Raw genomic sequence first — 19,511 nt, 5'->3', positions numbered from 1 at the left:
CATCAAATGCTGTGGCTTAGTACCCTGAATTCCCCCATTGTGTCTTGCACTTCCAGGCTTTTATACATGCCTCTCCCTCTGTTTGGACCATGTCCTCTCAAACTTTCAAAAACCAGATTAACTAACGTGTCTTTCTAAGAAAGACCCAACTCAGGTCTGTTCTCCTCCAAGATATCTTTGCTGACAACACCTAATGTACATGCTCCCAGAGCACCTTGTATCTACCTCTGCCATTTTATACACCATATTGTAATCATCTGTTTACTGATCTGTCTTTCTGACATAGTTATGCTGTATCCTCAATGTCTAGCACAGGGCCTAGTCGATGGTAGATAAACACAGGTTTTTTGAATAAACAAAAGAACACCTGAATAAGTAAATGAATGAATAAGTGATTTTGGAATGGGTACTTTGGGGTTTGGAAAGAGGGTAAAAGGCGGTGAAAGAAGAGGAGAAGAAAAAAGGGAAATGACTGGTATACTTAAGCAGCTTGTTTTGTTACCCTTGCTTATGTGGAATAAAGTTATCATTTCATTTCATCAAAAGTTTATTGAGCATCCAGTATGTGCTAGGCACTCTGCTAGATGCTAGGAATACAAAGATGAAGATCAAAACAACATAAAAACAAACAAACAAAAAAACCCCACTTCTGTACTTACCCCTCCCCACCCCCATTTTAAGGCAGATTTGGCTTAAGCCTGGGAAGCTGGCCCCTCAGGGATTCAGCACCGGGGAGTGGCATGCTCTCATCTCACCCTAACCTTCACCTGTGCATCTCAAGGTTGACCAGCAGGTACTCCTCCTCCAAGTCCTGCCTCTTCCACTTTCCTGAGAAACTTTCCCCTACATGCATTTTCTCATTATGGATGAGGCACCTGGGAAGTTTAGGGGAGCTGCAAAGGCACACCTGCTCAAATGAGCCTGGGGACATGCCTAGGGACAGGGAGCTGAGAGAGGCATGCAAAACGTGCCCTGGTGTGGAGGTGATGAGTAATGGGGGTCTTGGAATTGCTCCATGGGATGGTGGAGAATCAGCTCTGGAGTTTAGGAGGTTGGAGAGGGGCCAGGGATGCGAGGACGCTTGGAGGCATTCAGGAGGAGAGGACGGAACACACAGAGGGCCTCCTTCTCTTTCAGCTTTTTAATTGCCCTCTCTCCTCACACAGTAGATTACTGCTCCTCCTATGAACTGTTCAATAGATGGTGGCATGGGCACAGCCTGGCTACACAGTGGCCAGGCCTCTTTATTCTGATGTTAGTGTGATTAGGGAGTCTGCCCTTGTTCTGTTCCCTGGGATCTGAGCATGTGGGAGCAGGGCAGATGGGTGGCAGGAGGCCAGGGGTTGGATCATGTTTCCCCGAAATGCTGGGAAGCAATAAGCCTCCTCCCCCCCTCCACCCCCCCCACCATTTCTCTGGAGATTAGGACTTGTTCTCACAGCTGGAGGAAGCTCAACAACCTTCCTGAGGGCAATGATTGTTTGAAAGGCTTATTTTGTAAGGAAGCCAGGATGAAGATATGAGTTTGATGAGCTAAAACAATTCCTCACTTGGTCTGGATTTCTGGGCCAGGGGAGTAGGTGGAATTCACTTCTCTAAACGAATAAGCCCATCCATCTCTTTTATTCAGGAACAGAGACAGAAAGAATGCTTGGCATGGCATGCCTCTGAGGGAGGCTCTAGGAGGAGGCCAAGCTGGCAGGCTCGAGTTCTTTGCCCTTGCTAGGGCCCAGGTCAGAGGGAAAAGAAATGAGCCGGGCGCAGTGGCTCACGCCTGTAATCCCAGCACTTTGGGAGGCCGAGGCTGGCGGATCACGAGGTCAGGAGATCAAGACCATCCTGGCCAAAATGGTGAAATCCTGTCTCTACCAAAAATATAAAAACTTAGCCGGGTGTGGTGGCCGGCGCCTGTAGTCCCAGCTGCCTGGGAGACTGAGGCAGGAGAATTGCTTGAACCCAGGAGGCGGAGTTTGCAGTGAGCAAGGTTGGCACCACTTGCACTCCAACCTAGGCGACAGAGCGAGGCTCTGTCGTAACAAACAAACAAAAAAGAGAAATGTATTTGTACCCTTCTCTCACCAACTTGCAGGTCCCCAGGTACCAGGTGCTCAGGGGAAAAGGCCTTCACAATGATCCCCCAGCTCAGAACAGCCCCTGCACACCCAGTTACCTGCATCTGGCTTCTCCTTAGCTAAGTACAGCTGTGAATTTCGGGAAAGTGGCATCTCTAATCTGAACTTCCCAAAAAAAAAAATGCCTCAGAACTCAGGCATTTGTTCAGAAGGAAGGGTGGTGAGTGGGAAACCTCATAGCTCCCTGGGAAGAGCACAGGATAGTCACGGGCATTAGGTTACTGATGTTAGTTTCCATAAATCCCTTTCGGGTATTGGACCGGAAATTTAATAATCTATGTGGTTCTAAGAGGGCACAACCTATACCAACTGAGAACACAGCCAGTAAACCGGAAGCAAAAGCGAGCCGCTTTCACCACCTCTGCACTGCCGCCTCCGCGCACTCGCCTCCGTCTGCGCATGCTCACACAGGTCCACACCCGAGACACCAGCGCCCCGCCGGGACCTCCCCTCGCCCAGAGCGCACCGCCCCCTGGCTTCCCAGCCCTCCCCAAGGCAGCCGGCCGCAGACCGCAGGCGCCTCGCAGGGGGTCCCGAGGAGGCTCAGGCGCTGATCTCCACCGGGCCGGCCTCATCCTGCTCCCGGATTATGTGCACGCCCGCAGTCCGCAGTGTGCGCGAGGCGCTGCGCGAGCGGCCGGGCGAGCTTGGGGCCCTAGGGGGCGACGTGTGCGTCCGGCCGGTGGCGGGGGAGCGCGCTGGGGAGCGTGGGTAGCGGCGGGCGGAGCGGATGGGCAGCCCCGGCGAGCGGCCGGGCACGGCGGGAGACACTGAGTAGCCGGGCGGGCCGGGCTCTGTCGCACTTCGAGGCTCCGGGGCCGGGCTCTCCTCGGGCTCCGGGGAGTCCTGCAAGGACACGCCCCGCAGGGGTCAGAGGACAGTCCGCCCAGCCTGGGAGCGCGCCTGGTGTCGGAGCTCGCTGGAATTCCGAGGGGAGGCACCCGGTTCCCTCTGCACGCCCCCCTCCTGGAAGGGGCAGACAGAGGTCTGGTTTTTCTGGCAATATGCCACACTGAGCATGGGGTCTCCCGGCACATAATAGGTGTTCAGTAAATGTTGAAATGCGATTTTTTTCCTTTACTCTCCTCTTTCCACCGGTCATGGACAGCCTGGGACAGAGTCAGTTGTGCAATAGGGTGGAAATCACCAGAACTCGTGTCCAAAGACCTAGGTTTGAAACTTAGATCTGCCACTCATTCACTTGTTTAGTCCTGAGCAAGTCATTTAACCTCACAGCCTTGTTTTTCTAATCTCTAAAATGGTCATGACACATACATTTCACAGGGTTACTCTGAGTACTATAAAGCAGAGGTCCCCAGCCTACAGGCCAAGTACTGGTACTGGGCTATGGCCTGTTAGGAACGTAACGGCAGAGCAGCAGGTAGGCAGTAGGCCAGAGAGCAAAACTTCCTACGTATTTACGGCCGCTCCCCATCGCTTGCATTATCGCCTGAGGTCCACCTCCTGTCAGATTAGTGGCTGCACTCGGTTCTCATAGGAGCACGAACCCTATTGTGAACTGCACATGTGGGGATCTAGGTTGCATGCTCCTTACGAGAATCCAATGCCTGATAATCTGAGGTGGAACAGTTTCATCCCGAGACCACCCCCCACCCCCACCATCCATGGAAAAATTTTCTTCCATAAAACCGGTCCCTGATGCCAAAAAGGTTGGGGACTGCTGCTATAAAGGGATAGGATTATGGTATGGCTCTCTAGCACCAGGCATGTGGGAGGGACTCACTGTATGTTTCTGGGCACCCAGCCCAGAGCTGCTCACCTTGTCCTTCAGGATATAGAGTGCCATGGGGTTCTTCCGTTCCTGCTCACCACTTCGAGGGAGGGTGTCTGCTGCACATGGGAGAGAATGGGTGGCTGGCTCAGGTACAGACTCTCCACCCCAGCTGGCACCTACTCTCTGTGTTCCCTAACTGGCCCGCCACGACCTCCACCAACATATCTGAATATCCTGTCTCCTACCTTGGCCAAACCTCTCCCTCCTCTGCAGTCTTTGTGCAGTTGGTGGAGGAAGGGGCCCTGCAGAGCTCGTTTCCTTGTCACCCAGTTCTGTCTTTTCCCAGCAGCCCACTGACACGTGTCGATGGGATGGATGAGTGGGTGGCTGGGAGCTCACCTTCTGGTTTCAGGCGGTCATCATTCTGATCCATGTATTCCAGGGAGTTTTGCTTCTCTAGCTTCTTCTGTTTCCTGTGAATCAATCCAGCCCCACCATGAGCCAAACTATTGAATGTGAGAAGGGGAAGATCTAATGGGGACACAGGGAAGAATCTGATGGCCATAAAAGAGGCCTTGTGACAGGAAGATGGGCTGGGTACAGTTCATGAGCTTTGGAATGAGCCACATCTAGGTTTGCACCTTGAGTCTGTCACTAGCGTTGTGACTGTGGGCAAGTCATTTAACCAATTCGAGTCTCAGTGTCATTATCTGTAAACTGCAGATAATCAAAAGGTAGCAGGCTAACCACAGCCACAGTACCTGGCCCCAAAAAAGGTGCTGGGCAAGTGAAAAACTACTGTTACTGGGCTAGGGTTGTGGGGCTTGGAGCACAGGATGCTGCTGCACACGCAGTGGTAGACTGGATCTTTGGGGAAGAGATACAGAGCCCTGGGAGGAAAGGCACGTAAAGAGACTTCAGATAGGGCTTAGGTTTGGGATGGATTGAAGGACTCGGGTGCTCAGGAGAGTTACCCAGACCTTTTGGAGGGTTTCCAGCAGGCACAGACTGTCACCAAGGTCACAAGGAGGAAGATGCCTCCTGTAGACAAGATGATGTAAAGGGAGCTTCTTCCTAGGGAGAGAGAGAAGCAGAGAGGCAGGAGAAACTTCAAAGGGGCAAGGTGTGGTGAGCAGAGCATCCTGCCATGGAAGGAAGAGAAGGGGAGCCCCAGGCCACATGCCTGGCTGATGCTGGTAGTGGAGCTTGCACAGAACCCACTGCCTACCTCTTGGTGTCCTCCATGGACAGTTTGTCCATCTCTGTCCCCTCCCCCCCAGTGACACTCTTTGGGATGTCCTCAGTCTCTCATGGTCACCTGCCTCTTGGGGCTTTAAGTACTTAAGGAAAGCCTGCAAGGAAACTCACTGTATACGGTGATCTTGATGGGCAGGCTGCGGCCCTGGCTGATGGGGTTCTCCACCACGCAGCTGTACAGGTCGTCGTCCTCCATGAGCACGCGCGTGATGGTGAGCACCTTTTGGTCAGGGGACAGGAGCATCCTCGAGTCATTGAGGAGGGGCTTGCCATCCTTCAGCCAGGTGTAGCTGGGCTTGGTACCATTCTCGTGCGAGCAGTTCAAGGTGAAGGCCTCACTGAGCTCCAGCACAGTGGTCGAAGCCACCAACACCTGCGGCCTAGAAATGGGCACTGAGCCGCAGGAACGGGGGAGCCTGTGAGTCATTGGCTAAGAAATGTCCCCCTTCCCCTTTTTCAGCTCGCGGCCTTCCAACACACCTTTAACACTGCCTTCCAACTCAATCTGTGGGCTGAGAAGACTTCAGGCATCCTAAATCCAGTCCTTTCCCATCATTTATTTCATTTGTTTCACCATTTATGGAGCACTAACTAGGCACAGTGGGTAAATTCTGAACAAGGCACACATGGTGTTGCCCTCGTTCCCTCTTTCCAAATGCCTTCCCAAGACCACTGGGCTTTAATGTCTTAAACTGACCTAGCCAGGAAGATATTTTAGTTGGGCTAAGCATAGGTCCAAGTGCTTAGGTTAAAATCTTGGCTCTATCACTTCTAGCTGTGTGACCTTGGGCAAGTTATTCAACCTTTCAGTGGCTCACTTTCCTCATCTGCAAAATGGGAATAATGATATTAACTATCCCGATTTAATGAGTCAACATATGCAAAGCACTTAGAATAGTTTCTGGCACATGGCAATCACACTACATGATTTAGCTGTGCTGTGCCTGTCTGCCAACTTCTAGCGTCCACTTGCCTCAGTCTCAGCTTCCAAGTGCCTTTTGGGTTGGTTTTCCCTTGGTCTAGTTGGTGCGCTGGGCAGACCCTTCCCCAGTCCCACCTGCCAGTCTTGCCTCTTTCCCTGCCAGAGCACTTTACCATCTACAGTAAGGTTGATGGTCTTCTCCCCAGTGAAGGTGTCATCGGTGATGGAGATCTCGACCTCATAGGTGCCTTCATCAGCCAGCTGCAGGTCGCTGAGAAGCAGGGAGCCATTTTCAAAGAGCCGGATACGGTCTCGATAGTCAGGCCGCAGGGTGCCGATGATCTCCGTGCCAATGGACTGCACCACGGTCACTGGCTTGTCACGCTTCAGCTGCCACTTCACTACAGGCTTGTCGCTGCTGGTACTGCTGTACTGCACAGAAAGCAGAGCCGACTTCCCCACGGTGCCATGGATGAGGCGCACGGGGCTGGTAATGTTCACCCCCTCCAGGGGGTCTGTGAACAGAGACCCATGAGGAAGAGGGCAGCATCAGGCCCTGGGCTCCTTAGCCCACTCCCAACTTTAAGCCCTCTGAGCTCCCAAAGCCTTGCCTGTCTGGCTCTTGACTTCCTGCCAATCCTGGCTGCTTCCCCCTTGGTGCTATCTCTTCCTCCATGGTAGCTCTGTGCACCTCTGCCCCTGTGTCCTCCCTCACAGTCATCCCATGGCCCTCAATCCTTCTTCCACCTGGCCCTCTGCCTCCCTGGCACTTTGTCCATTGCCTTCCTCTTGTGGAAGATTCTAGCTCACCCACACCCTAGGCGATCCATTGATAAAAATATTTATTGAATATCTCCTATGTGCCAGACACTTTTCTATGTCTTTAGGATATATCAATGAGCAAAACCGACAAAAATCCCTATCTCATCTGAAGCTTATAGTCATTAGACCTCTGGGTGAATTTGTCAGATCTTCTCGATTGGGGATTGGGAGGGTGAGATGGAGATAGCATGGGAACATAGGTTCACAAAGAAAGGAGCAAGTCACGAGACAGTGCCAGTAAAGGGAAAGCTTAGGGGCCTGAAGACAACTTGACCACTTTCTAGTTATACTAAGAGCCTCCCCCATCTTTTCTGTAGATGCATGTAGCATCTTACTAGGCCACTCAGTGAAGAACAGTTCTGCAAGTAGGAAGGTGGTTTTGGGAATTCACCTGAACTCCAGCCCAATCTGTACCCCTAGAAGCGGGATTTGGGATGGGTAGAACAAAGAGCTTAGAATCAGAAAAGCTTTGTCCCACTGGGCTCTAGCTCTTACTGGCTATGTGGATTTGAGTACACAATCGTTTTAAGGCTCATTCTTCTCATTTGTAAAATAAGGATAATAATAACAACAAGGCGGGGTGTGGTAGCTCACGCTTGTAATCGCAGCACTTTTAGAGGCCAAGACGGATGGATCACCTGAGGTCAGGAGTTCCAGACAAGCCTGGCCAACATGGCGAAACCCTGTCTCTACTAAAAATACAAAAAATTAGCCAGGCATTGTGGCATGCGTCTGTAGTCCTAGCTACTCTGGAGGCTGAGGCACGAGAATCGCTTGAACCGGGGAGGCAGAGGTTGCAGTGAGATGAGATAGTGCCGCTGCACTCCAGCCTGGGTGACAGAGGGAGACTTCATCTCAAAAAAGTAAAAAAATAAAAAAAAAAAAAAAACAGCAACTGCCTTATCAAGTTCACAGGATTGGAAAGTACAGTATGCATATTAGTCATTGTCATACAGCAGAGAGAACACAAAATTGAGCAGAGTTTTGGGCCTTATTATTGATACATGACTTAGGAGGGTCCCATCTGTTTGGAACTCAGATTCCCTATACATAACAGAAGTAGTAGGCTAGATGGTCTCATTGGTTTGTTCCAGCCCTGTAAATCTGGGATTTTACCACTTGTGCAACGGATGCTATATCCAGAGACACATCTCACATTTCAGAGACCTCTTAGGAGCTTTGAGACTTGAATAGATGCTGTTATTTGGTGTCAATTGGCCTTGTAGAGCAATCCAACCACCTGAAGGTGGGTCTTCTGGAGAGCATGCCAGTTGGGCAGAGGGCTGAGTTTAGCTGAATAGGCACGTACACGCCAGATTCTCGGTCCCTCTGCACCTCCTGCCGCTTCCTTTGACTGTCATTCCCTCTGAAGCTCCCTCTTTCTTTCTCAGCCAGCCTTGTTTCTCACTCTGCTGCTGCTCCCATTCAGTGTTGAGGAAACTGAGCTGTACCTTTTCATTCCTTATGTCTCTCCTTGTGCTTAGAGGACACAGACCAAACCAAGAGACGATTAAACTAAAAGGTTGGTGGTGAAGATCAAAGCAAATTTTATTTACTAAATATATTAGATCCATTTTTGGAACAAGTGATTTGCCAAGTAGTGAGCTCCTCATCTTTGGAAATGGTCAAGGAAAGGCCAGTTAGCTATTTTTTCACTTTGCTGGGCCTCAGCTTCCTCCTCTGTATAATGAAGAAGCAGGACCAGAAGATCTCTAGGTGCCTTCTTAGCTCTGACTTTTTTTTTTTTTTTTAAGACAAGATCTCACTGTGTCACCCAGACTGGAGTGCACTGGCGCAATCTTGGCTCATTGCAATCTCTGCCTCTCAGGATCTAGCTATCCTCCTACCTCAGCCTTCCAAGTAGCTGGGACCACAGGCATTTGCCACTATATCCAGTTGGTTTATTTGTTTATTTATTTTTTGAAGAAACAGGGTTTCACCATGTTGCCCAGGTGTCTGGTCTTGAACTCCTGAGCTCTGGCAATCCACCCGTGTTGGCCTCCCAAAGTGCTCGGATTACAGGCATGAGCCACCACACCCGGCCCAAGTGCTGACATTCTATGATCCACTACCTGCCAGAAATGTTAGAATCATAAAAACCTAAAAGTAAGAGAAACTGGCTAGGTGGGGTAGCACACACCTGTAATCCCAGCTACTTGGGAGGCTGAGGCAGGAAAATCACTTGAACCTGGGAAGTGGAGCTTCCAGTGAGCCAGGATAGCACCACTGCACTCCAGGCTGGGCAACAGAACAAGACTCTGTCTCAAAACAAACAAAAAACAAAAAACAAAACAAAACAAAAGAGCAGAAGAGACAGCTCTAATGATCAAAGCTAAATGTGTGAATATCTGAATATCATATGCTTGCTGTTGAATGAAAATCTTAATTTGGGGCAGGCAAAATGAACAACATAAACTATTTTCAGACTTTTAAAAATTAACAATACTTTCTTCCCACAAAATCTTAAATAAAAATGGAAAGAAATGAAATATGGTTCCATCTCACGTGCTTTGGTAGAAGAGGTGCTGGGGATGAGTCCTGTCCCTGTCAGTAACCCAAGGAGCGACTAGGAATCCCTATCAGCTCTGTGCATCAGACCAAAGTCCATTTGGCCACATGATCCATAAGGTTTTTTTTAATTCTTAATTTCTGTGATTATTTAAATGGGATCTCCTGCCTATCAACTGCTAGGTCCAAGGCATGGCTTGATTTAGAAAAGCAAACTTTCAAATTTCCCTTTTTAGGCAAATAGGCATAGGCTTTGGTATGTATAACAAAAGGTGGCCCTGAAAAAAGGCATGAGCTTGATTAAAGTCCCTGGAGTGATGATCAAATAGCTGGGGAACATCTACCCCCCTTTCTCAAGACCCAGTGTGTAGCAGTGTGCTGTGCATGTGAGGATTACGTATGCAGAGCCACCCTGGAGTTAAGTAAATTGGTGTGTAAAAGGAAAATAAATCTTGGGGCCCCAAAATCACTAAGCTAAAGGAAAAAGTCAAGCTGGGAACTGCTTATGGCAAACCTGCCTCTCATTCTATTCAGTCACCCCTCTGCTCACCGTGATAAATGCATATCTGATTGCCTCATTTGAAAAGACGAATCAGGAACTCAAAAGAATGCGACAATTTATCTCTTAGTCTCTTATCTGCCTATGACCTGGAAGCCCCCTCCCTGCTTACAGTTGTCCCACCTTTCTGGACCAAACCAACATTCATCTTACATATGTTGATTAATGTCTCATGTCTCCCTAAAATGTATAAAACCAAACTGTGCTCTGACCGCCTTGGGAACATGTCATCAGGACCCCCTGAGGCTGTGTCACGGGCACGCATCCTCAACTTTAGCAAAACAAACTTTGTAAATTAACTGAGACATGGATCTCAGATAGTCAGGGTGCACAGGTGTAATGACCCCAAGCACCAAACTTTGAGGAGTCTCATTTCCTTCTTCTAGGAGTCTGGACAGTGAAAACCTCAAAAAAAGTGGAAGGGATTTCTTCTTTCCCTTCTATCTTCTGTGGCCTCCTGGAGCTTCCCTGGCTTCCATGCTCTCCCATCCCATCCAAAGTCCTAGTAGCTTTTCGCGATATATTTCTCCCTGAAGCCTTTCTGCCAATTTAAAGTTGATATTTCTGGATGAAAATATTGGAGAAGCTACGGCCTATAGATTGCCTGACGTCTCACCACCCTATAGATAAGTCCTCTCATTGTGCCTGTGATCATGTGTATGTCCATGGGTCAAAAGGATGTATTCACACGTGTTCATTAAGTGAATGAAAGAGTCTTTCTTGACAGCTTATAGAGCAGTTTGCTGAGCAAACAGTTTCCCAAAAACTCTAACCAAAATCATACTCTGTATTAAGTTCAGGTTCCACAACTTTCAAGGGACAAAGAGAACTGGGACAGGAGCCAAAGTATGACATAAAAATGAGGAAATAGCTCACAACTAAGGTCCAGAGTGGAAATAAATGGACTAGGACCACTCAACCTTGAGAAACGATTAACTTAATCATTGTCTCTGAGGCATCAGGAGGTAGAAAGTTTCTGTTCCCACCAGAGGCTGAAGGAAAGGAAATTGAGATCTCAGCAAGATGTACCCTATCACCCTCAACAATATGGTACTGGGGTAGGGTGGTGGCCTCTCCTCAAGTAGGATTTTGAGCTGCTGTGACGCCTGGGAATGTCACACTTTAGGGTATAAGAAAGCACCTGCAGACAGCCTTGGCTTTTCTTATTAGGGTCTTCCCTTAGAGAAATCACCATCCATTCATTTTTATCTGCCCACTTTGCTGGGTCAAAGTTTCCTTTCACCAGTATTTGTCTTAAATTTACCTTTTAAAAGTGTCAATAGGGGTGGTGCCAAATGTGTGTTCTAGGATTTGGTCTATACACACCTTATCTATATTCCCTAACACCAAAGACTGCTGCCATGTCCCTTTGCATCTGAAAAGTTTTTTGATTAGTTTGGGTCTATCTCCACAAAGAAATCTCCTCATCCTATGGCCATCATAGGTACCCTTCCCTGGGCTTTCTCCAACTGTATTATTTCCTTTTATGGTGTGGTAGCCAGAACTGCATCTAATAATCCAAGGACAGAACACTTCGGTTTCCTAAAAGGAAAACATACTGTTTCTGCTTTTGATTTTTAATATATTTTTTTTGAGACAGAGTTTCGCTCTTGTTACCCAGGCTGGAGTGCAATGGCGCGGTCTCGGCTCACCGCAACCTCTGCCTCCTGGGTCCAGGCAATTCTCCTGCCTCAGCCTCCTGAGTAGCTGGGATTACAGCGCCACTATGCCCAGCTAATTTTTTGTATTTTTAGTAGAGATGGGGTTTCACCGTGTTGACCAGGATGGTTTCGATCTCTTGACCTCGTGATCCACGCGCCTCGGCCTCCCAAAGTGCTGGGATTACAGGCGTGAGCCACCGCGCCCGTCCCTTGATTTTTAATATTATTCCTAATTAATGAGGATCTGAGAAAACCACCCCCCTCCTCTGCTGTTCTATAGGTGCATCACTCATAGTATAGATGTTGGGGCTGCTGTGTTGTATTCTTATGTTGCTATCCTGTTGAGGCCCACAAATCATTTGAAGTGCCAATTATTCAGGGGTATAAGAGAAACCCAGGAAAGAGAAATTGTGAAGAAGGCTTTTGGGATCCAGGAACTGGTAGCTTTTTATCTACAATCTAAGGATTGTAGATATTCAGGAATGTGTACCTAGTTAATAGGTATTAAGATGGCATACAGAGATTTACCATGTTTTTGGACCAAAATAATTACTCCTGTTAAGTTGTCAATTCTCCTTAACTGATTTATAATTTAATACATACAAATCAAAATCCCAGGAAGTTTACTTTGTGATCTTCACACAAAGATAGACAAATAGATCAACAGAAAGTCTGAAAACAGATTTAAATATTATTGCTCAAATGATGACAAAGGTGACACTGCAGTGCAGGAGAAAAGTGCTTTTCACAAAACAGTGCTGGGCCAACTGGGATAAAAATGAATTGACCCTTACCTCACACCTTACACAAATATTAATTTTGGATGGATTACAGATCTAAATGTTAAAGGCAAAACAACAACATTTGAAAAAGAAAACAGACCATATCCTTGACTTGAGGGGAGACACAAGATCTCTTATAAAGGACACAAAAGTGGTAACCATCAAAGAAGGAAATGATACATTAGACTCAATAAAATTAAGAGCTTCTATTCAGCAAAAGATAGTCTTTAGAAAGTGAAAGGCAAACCATAAAGTGGGTGGAGATATTTGCAATGCATATATCCTATAAAAGGCACATATGCAAAACATATATTTTAAATGCCCACAAAACACATTTTAAAGAAATTCAAACAATGCAATAGGAAAATGGGTACACTAATTATGATGGAAATAAAATTTTAAACCTTTTTTTTTTTTTTTTATCAACAAGTTGTCACCCTGTTGCCCAGGCTGGCATGATCATACCTCACTGCAGCCTCAAACTCCTGGGGTCAAGAGATTCTCTTGCCTCAGCCTCTCAAGTAGCTGGGACTACAGGAACATACCACCACACTCAGCTAATTAAAAAAAAATTTTTGTAGAGACGAGGTCTTACTACATTCCCTAGGCTGATCTTGAACTCCTGGCCTCAAGCAATCTTTGTGCCTTGACCTCTTAATGTGCTGGGATTACAGATGTGAGCCACCACACCAACCTTAAACCAGAATTTGATAGCAGCTCATATCCACTAGGATGGCCAAAATGAAAAAGAGAAAATACAATTATTGGTGAAGATATGGATCATCTGAAACTCATACATGTTGATAGGAGTGTAAATTGATATAATTATTTTTGAAACTGTTTGGCCATACCTACGAAAGCTAAATACACAGATACCCTATAATTAAGCAATTCTATTCCTAGGAGTATCCCCAAAAGAAATACCCATATCTGTTCTCCAAAAGATATGTACTGTTATAGAATGCATAATATTGACAACTCTATTCATAAAGCCCCAATGGGGCTAAGTTGGTTGGGTTGTTTAGAAACAAGCAAAGTGTCTGTCAAAGTTGAATAGAGAAATAAATTGTGGTATATTCACACAATGGAATGCGATACAGCAGTGAGACGAAACAAACTACAAAAACAACATAGATGAATTCTACAAACTTGGTGTTCAGCCATGGAAGAATGAATACATATGATACCACTTATAGAAAGACATGCACAATTAATTTGTATTAAAAGTTAGGACACCACTGTAATCCCAGAGGGAAAGCAGTAGTAACTGAGATAGTATGAAGGTGATTCTGAGGGGCCAAAATGTGTTATTTATTGATTTGGGGGTTGATTACATGGGTTTGTTAACTTTTTCAAGGCTCACAAAACTGTATCTTTATGCTAAATGTATTTTCTTATATGTAACTTTTAATGACAATTTAAAAAATGACAGCACCTACAATGTAGAGGTAAACTTGGAGCTACAAATCTTGGAACCCAGGTAAGAGACTTGTTTCTATTGGGTCCCTAGGGATGGAATAGTTCTTGGATTCCAGAGAATGAAACCTTGAAAATAAGATTACCTAGACTTACGGCATGCTGTGTTTATGTCTGTCAGATAATGCCCTGGTCTCTAGAAAATTCTTATGTGAATGTTTGTTAAATTGGGATTTAAAAATTGGGAAATAAAAATGATAAATTTAGAAAAGCCTCATTTGTCCATGTCAGGGCCGGAGTGTTGAAGACTGTATGTTCTGTGCCTCAGGGTTAGCTCGGTGTTGTCTGCCACGGCACAAGATTAAGGTAAATCTTGGGGAGCCAGAGCCACATGGTCCAGTCTCCCCTTTAGTGCCAATCTTAAAAACTGCATTTCCCAGCCAGCGTCCCTTGCTGTTAAGTATGGCCAAGTGACTGAGTTGTAGCGGAGAGAACTAGTGTAAGTGATATGTAACACTTGCAGACCTTGTTTAACAAAGCCTTTCTTGTATGTTTCACTGTTAAAAATAAAATAAAATAAAATAAAATTCTCTACCTGGAAGAAATGGAGATAAACCTCAGGGTGATCTTTGGAAGCACATGTCAAAGTTGATAGGGCTCCATTGGCTTGGTCCCTGAAAAACTTCATGGAGTAGAGTCCTTCCTCTTCCCAGGCCTACTCTGAAACTACAATGGACTATCACATAGTTAATACCAGGAACTTAAATTTTGGAATTTATTGGTCCCAGAAGCAGATATTTTCCTAAAAAATATATTAAGAATGGCAGGGATTCCTGGAATCTCAGCTCGTATTACTCTTTATTCCACAGCAGTACAATGGCCTCTCCCAGCACTTACCTCTTATCTATCATAGGTCATTAACTAATATAATATTTGCATAGCTTAAATTATATACATATTTATTATTATTATTATTATTATTATTTTTGAGAAAGGTTCTCACTCTGTCACCCAGGTTGGAATGCAGTGGCATGACCATGGCTCACTGCAGCCTTGACCTTCCTGGTTCAAGCAATCCTCCCACCTCAACCTCCTGAGTAGCTGGAATTACAAGCTTGCACCACTAGGTTTGGCTAATTTTTAAATTTTTGTAGAGACGGGGTTTTGCCATGTTGCCCAAGCTGGTCTCAAACTCCTGGGCTTAACGCCATCCACCCGCCTAAGCCTCCCAAAGTTCTGAGATTACATGAGCCACTGCGCCTGGCCACATTTAGAATGTTTTGGTGTATTCACTAAGTTACATTTTTTCACACAGAATATCCTTGATCACCTTTTGTTTTGTCCCAATCTCACTGACTGACATCATCTTTCTGTAATTTTTTTCCTTATCATTTGCTGGCCAGAAGGAATTTAGGGCCATTTCTGCTTTGTATATTTGTGCCGTTCCTATCCTCAATTCACTGTCTGCATACCTTCAGCTCTAATTCTTTCTTCAGCCCATTGTCACTTCACCAAAGCCAACAGTTACCTCTTAATTGCCTAACCAATGGGCTCTTTCAGGTCTTTGTCACATTGGATCTCTCTGACACATTTGATGGTGTGGATTTACTCCTGAAACTCTCAACTCCCTTGATCTTCTGGATAGTACCGCGGGCTTCTAGTCCTGTCTCTCTGACCGTTCCCTCTTTGTCTACTTAATGGGCATTTCTTCCTCTGCCTTCCTCTACAAATCTTGAGGTTATATGATGTTTCATTTTCATCCCATATTTTCCCCCTCCTAAGTAATATTATCTGTGCTTATTGTTTTAACTCTCACCTATGGGCTGACAGCTGCCAAATACCTCTCTCCAACCCTGACCTCTCTGCCACCCAACTCCAGGCTATGTAACATCTTCACATGGAAGCCTCACAGGTATTTCAATCTAAACATGTATGATACTCATCACCATATCCGTCAACCCTGTCTCATTTTTTTTGTTTAAGATTTTACACAGGAATCCCCCCTTCTTCCCTGGATTCTCCTACTTGCTACAGGTCACTAGCTCCTGATTTACCTCTAAAACATTTTCTCAACATGCCTAATTTCCTCTATCTTTATTATAATTTCAGTCCATGTTACTCCTCTTATTTCTCTCGTGGTCTACTGCAATAGCTTTGGTATAGGCTGACCTGTGTTCCCCTCAAATTCATATGTTGAAGTCCTAACCCCCAAGTACTTCTGAATGTGACCTTGTTTGGCAATGGGTCACCGCAGATCTAATAAGAAGAGATCATACTGGAGTTGGGTGGACCTACTCTAGCATGTGTCCGTATAAAAAGGGGAAACGTGGACACAGATGTGCAAATATGGAGAATGCCATACCAAGACTGGAGTGATGCTGACACAAGCCAAGGAATTACCAGAAGCTAGGAGAGAACCCTAAGGCAGAGCCCTCCCCAGAAGCTTCAGAGAGAGCGTGGCCTTGCTGACACCTCGATCTCCCACTTCTGGCTTCCAAGACTTTGGGACAATGTATTTCTGTTGTTTAAGCCACTCAGTTTGTGGTATTTTGTTACAGGAGCCTTAGAAAATGAATACAAACTTCCTTTCTTACTTTATTTGCCACCGGTTTCCCCTCCAATGGCTCCCTGAAGACTGAGTGAGTTATCTGAAAGGTACGTGTAAGCCTGACAGTCCCCAAATTAAAAACCGCTCACCACCCCCCAACCTCTCAACACCCAGAATATGAATCTGGTTTACAAAACTCTTGCCTAACTCAATTCATGCTTTTCTCTCCAGCGGTGATGAAATGCTGGGCTGGGATTAAATGCTTGATGTTATTTCAAGCTGTTGACCTTTGCCCATTTCCCAACCCTAATGCCCATTCATACTCCTACCTATTTTCCCATCTTTTAAAATTCAGTGCACACATTCCTTCTACAAGGAAACCTCCCCCTGATATTCCCACACTCTGTGTCCTACCCTACCAACCCCCCACCACCAGCATCAGCTTCCTGGATGGGGTAGGTGACCTTTCTCTGATTGCTATGCATTCTCTGTATAATTGACTTATGATAGTTCCTGCAGTTTAGTAAAATGATCTCTGCATCTGTTTGCCCCATGAAGTTGTGAATTCTTAGGTGCTCTGCAATTGTGTGTGTGCATAGGTGTTTGTACTCATAAACAGGTATATTTAAATAAGATCACTTCTGGAAGGAGTTGGTAGGGGGCGGTAGAGGAGGTAGGCAGCTAAGGTGTGGAGTGAATTATGGCTAGGTTGGTATGACTATTTCACACTAGAAGGCTCATTATCTCCAAAGCTTCTTTCATTTGCCTTACTCTTTTACACTCAGAGAAGCCGGAGTGGGGGGGTGGGGAAGCACAAAAAGATTTCCCCTACTCCCACCCCTCATGCCCCACCACAATTCCTTGGAAAGAATGCTGGACTGGCCCACGCCAGCAAGTCATCCCATATGAAATGGCCCAGTGCCTGCCATCTAATGTACTGAATGCCGTGGGAGCTCCAAAGCCATGCAGCCTTTTGGGGGGGAAGGGGCAGGGGCCGCGCGGGAGGCACACGGAATGAAGTAATATATTCAACGCTAATGCCTGAATCTCTGAGAAGCTTCCCACAGCAGCTGAGCTCTCCCTCACTCCCGCCCCAAAGGCATTCAGGCCCTCCACTCTCCCCTTCCTTTGCTGTAAAAGCCCCGGGTTCTTTCTCCAGACCCTTCCTTACCCTTCCGACCTCCTACCTGTCTGGATCAGAAGAAGGTAGACAAAAGGAGCAAGGCGCAGGGCCCTGGAGGCTCTGGACAGGGCTCCCCTTTCTCTCTTCATTTTGGGTGGCGTTCTCCAGCTCTGGTGCAGACAATTAGCATGATTTCTCCACTCTGGGCACGTCTCCTTTGTACCACTCGGAGTTTCTCTGCCCGAACACAACCCTGCCAACTTCCCTCTGAATACACAGAGCTCTGTGTATTGCTGGACTTGTTCTTTCCTCTCCCTCAGACCTGGCATTTTCTAGTTTCCAAGCCATACATCCCCAGTTTGGAAGAGTGTATCTGCTTAGGAGATAATCTCCAACTCAGGTTCCAACATGGGGGCGCCCATAGCCCAGCAGTTGGTTGCTGGTCTGTGCTGAGCCCCACTTCCAGGGGAGATGAGGATCGGGGTTCAGTCAGGGCACTGAGCTGGGACACACACTTAATCGGACCTTGTGTCCCAACCTACCCTGTCTCCACCTCACACTCCTTCTCCCTGAGGAGGAGGGTACATGCCAGGACAGACCTCCAGTAAGCTCTGAAAAGGGAGGGAGAAGAGCTGTTAAAAATCTGGGAAGTGAAAGACTCCAGAGAATTGCTGAAGAAATGGAAAACTCCCGTTCCAACCCAAAGGAAGAAGACTGGAAAATCGTTTGAATTCTATTACTTTTACACTTACCTTTCTCTAACTTGGAATTTTATCTTCTATCATAGAATCACATAGATGCTGGAGACCTCTTTCCAGAAGCCACTCTGTTCATTCCCCTGCTTCCAGCCAATTTTCTAGAACGTGTCAGAGCAAAAGGAAGGTAATGTCCTAACAGCCAACATCCTGGGGTTCTCTGTTATCAGCTTAACAGCCTAGCTGCGCCCTCCTGTCTCGAGGCTGTGAAGAGGAGAAACACCCTACCTCCACACTGACCCCCATTCACGTGTGTACACCTTTTCATGAAGGCGGCCAAGGGAATGGATGCCTAGTGACTGTGATCTAGGTGGAATGGGCTCGCAACCTCTTTCAGCCTTCAATTTCTCATCTGTAAAATGGGGAAAAGAATCGCTTCCTTGGGAAGGATTGTTGGGAGGATTGATGAAGATTTGGCACAGAAGATTACCTAGCAAATCTTTGTCACAGAGATGACATTTTAAACTTTTTAAAAATTGCCTTGTTTCTTTTTTCATTCATGCAGGGATCTTTCCATTTTGGGGAGATCAAACTTCACAACTTCCTTCTTGGTCATCCCAAACCCTGGTCTTGGTTTTGTAAATGCAGAAATTATCTCTCTAAATATTCTCTTTACAGACTGGAGAAAGCCTAAGTAGGTCAGCTTTCTAGAACTGAAGCATTATTACATAGCCCTTCTGAGCCTAGGCAGAGGGAGAAGAGCTGGGAAGCACTGAACTTCACAGAACTCTCTGAAAATATTCTAAAATATATAAAGGGGATTCTTTTTTCCCTTTGCATCTCTGTGTTTATGACTTTTCCTTAGACAACCCCAGGCACCTTTCTTCCACTGGAAGAGTTAATGTTATTATAGCAGGTACACAAAAAGAAAGAGTCAGTTTTCAGCTTCTGACATTTAAATAGCATTTCAAAGTCCATAGCAAGATGAAAGGCTTAGCCAGTCTTTGTAAGGGACAAAAGAGTATTCTAATTTCTTTTTTCTACCCCTTGACTTATCAGGGAGCAGCCTGTGGACTGGAGCACAGAGTCCTCTAGAGTGTGGATAAGTGGCCCCTTTGCCTGTGATGTCTAGGCCTGAGGCTTCTGGATGGGAGTAAAGGGAGGATAGGATATAGTGTTCTGGAAATAAAAAAACCCTGAAGTTTGCTCCTGTTATCCTGAAGCACTGTGGAAAGAAAAATGTGTTAGAGGGAGACTAAGAGGATCTAAGTTCTCAATATCCCTACTTCCCTGAGCCACCCAGAGGTGGCTTTTTGTGCCTGCACAGAATTTGCAAGGGCTTCTAGGTGCC

The 19,511-nt window shown here is 46.3% G+C and overlaps 2 protein-coding genes across 7 annotated transcripts; one reads left to right on the top strand and one right to left on the bottom strand.

Annotated features, from left to right (window-relative positions):
- The first annotated feature begins 962 nt into the window (after positions 1–962).
- Positions 963–1,666, top strand: HEPN1 (hepatocellular carcinoma, down-regulated 1). The gene is given in 2 exon segments (XM_032285070.1): positions 963–1,064; positions 1,067–1,666. Coding segments are annotated over 2 exon segments (276 nt in total). The 5' UTR covers positions 963–986; the 3' UTR covers positions 1,265–1,666.
- A 657-nt stretch (positions 1,667–2,323) lies between these two features.
- HEPACAM (hepatic and glial cell adhesion molecule) lies at positions 2,324–18,043 on the bottom strand. 6 transcript variants are annotated; one of them, XM_032285069.1, is made up of 8 exons: positions 17,530–17,780; positions 14,390–14,530; positions 6,220–6,478; positions 5,236–5,517; positions 4,848–4,941; positions 4,267–4,340; positions 3,913–3,983; positions 2,324–2,978 (listed from the first exon to the last, which is right to left on the bottom strand). In XM_032285069.1, exons 2-8 carry the CDS (start codon positions 14,480–14,482, stop codon positions 2,676–2,678), a joined length of 1,176 nt encoding a protein of 391 aa, XP_032140960.1. In that variant the 5' UTR covers positions 14,483–14,530; positions 17,530–17,780; the 3' UTR covers positions 2,324–2,675. The 6 variants fall into 6 exon arrangements, with proteins under 6 accessions (XP_032140960.1, XP_032140959.1, XP_032140955.1 ...); XM_032285068.1 differs by having other exon boundaries at positions 14,390–14,520; XM_032285064.1 differs by lacking the exon at positions 14,390–14,530 and having other exon boundaries at positions 3,913–3,980; positions 6,220–6,561; positions 17,530–18,043.
- Positions 18,044–19,511: the final 1,468 nt, after the last annotated feature.

This window comes from Sapajus apella, unplaced genomic scaffold (genome assembly GCF_009761245.1).
Source record: "Sapajus apella isolate SASKATOON/1434 unplaced genomic scaffold, GSC_monkey_1.0 scaffold16, whole genome shotgun sequence".
In the NCBI taxonomy this organism is placed as follows: Eukaryota; Metazoa; Chordata; class Mammalia; order Primates; family Cebidae; genus Sapajus; species Sapajus apella.
Note: the sequence above shows the minus strand (reverse complement) of the source record. Positions and strands in the feature narration are given on the sequence as shown.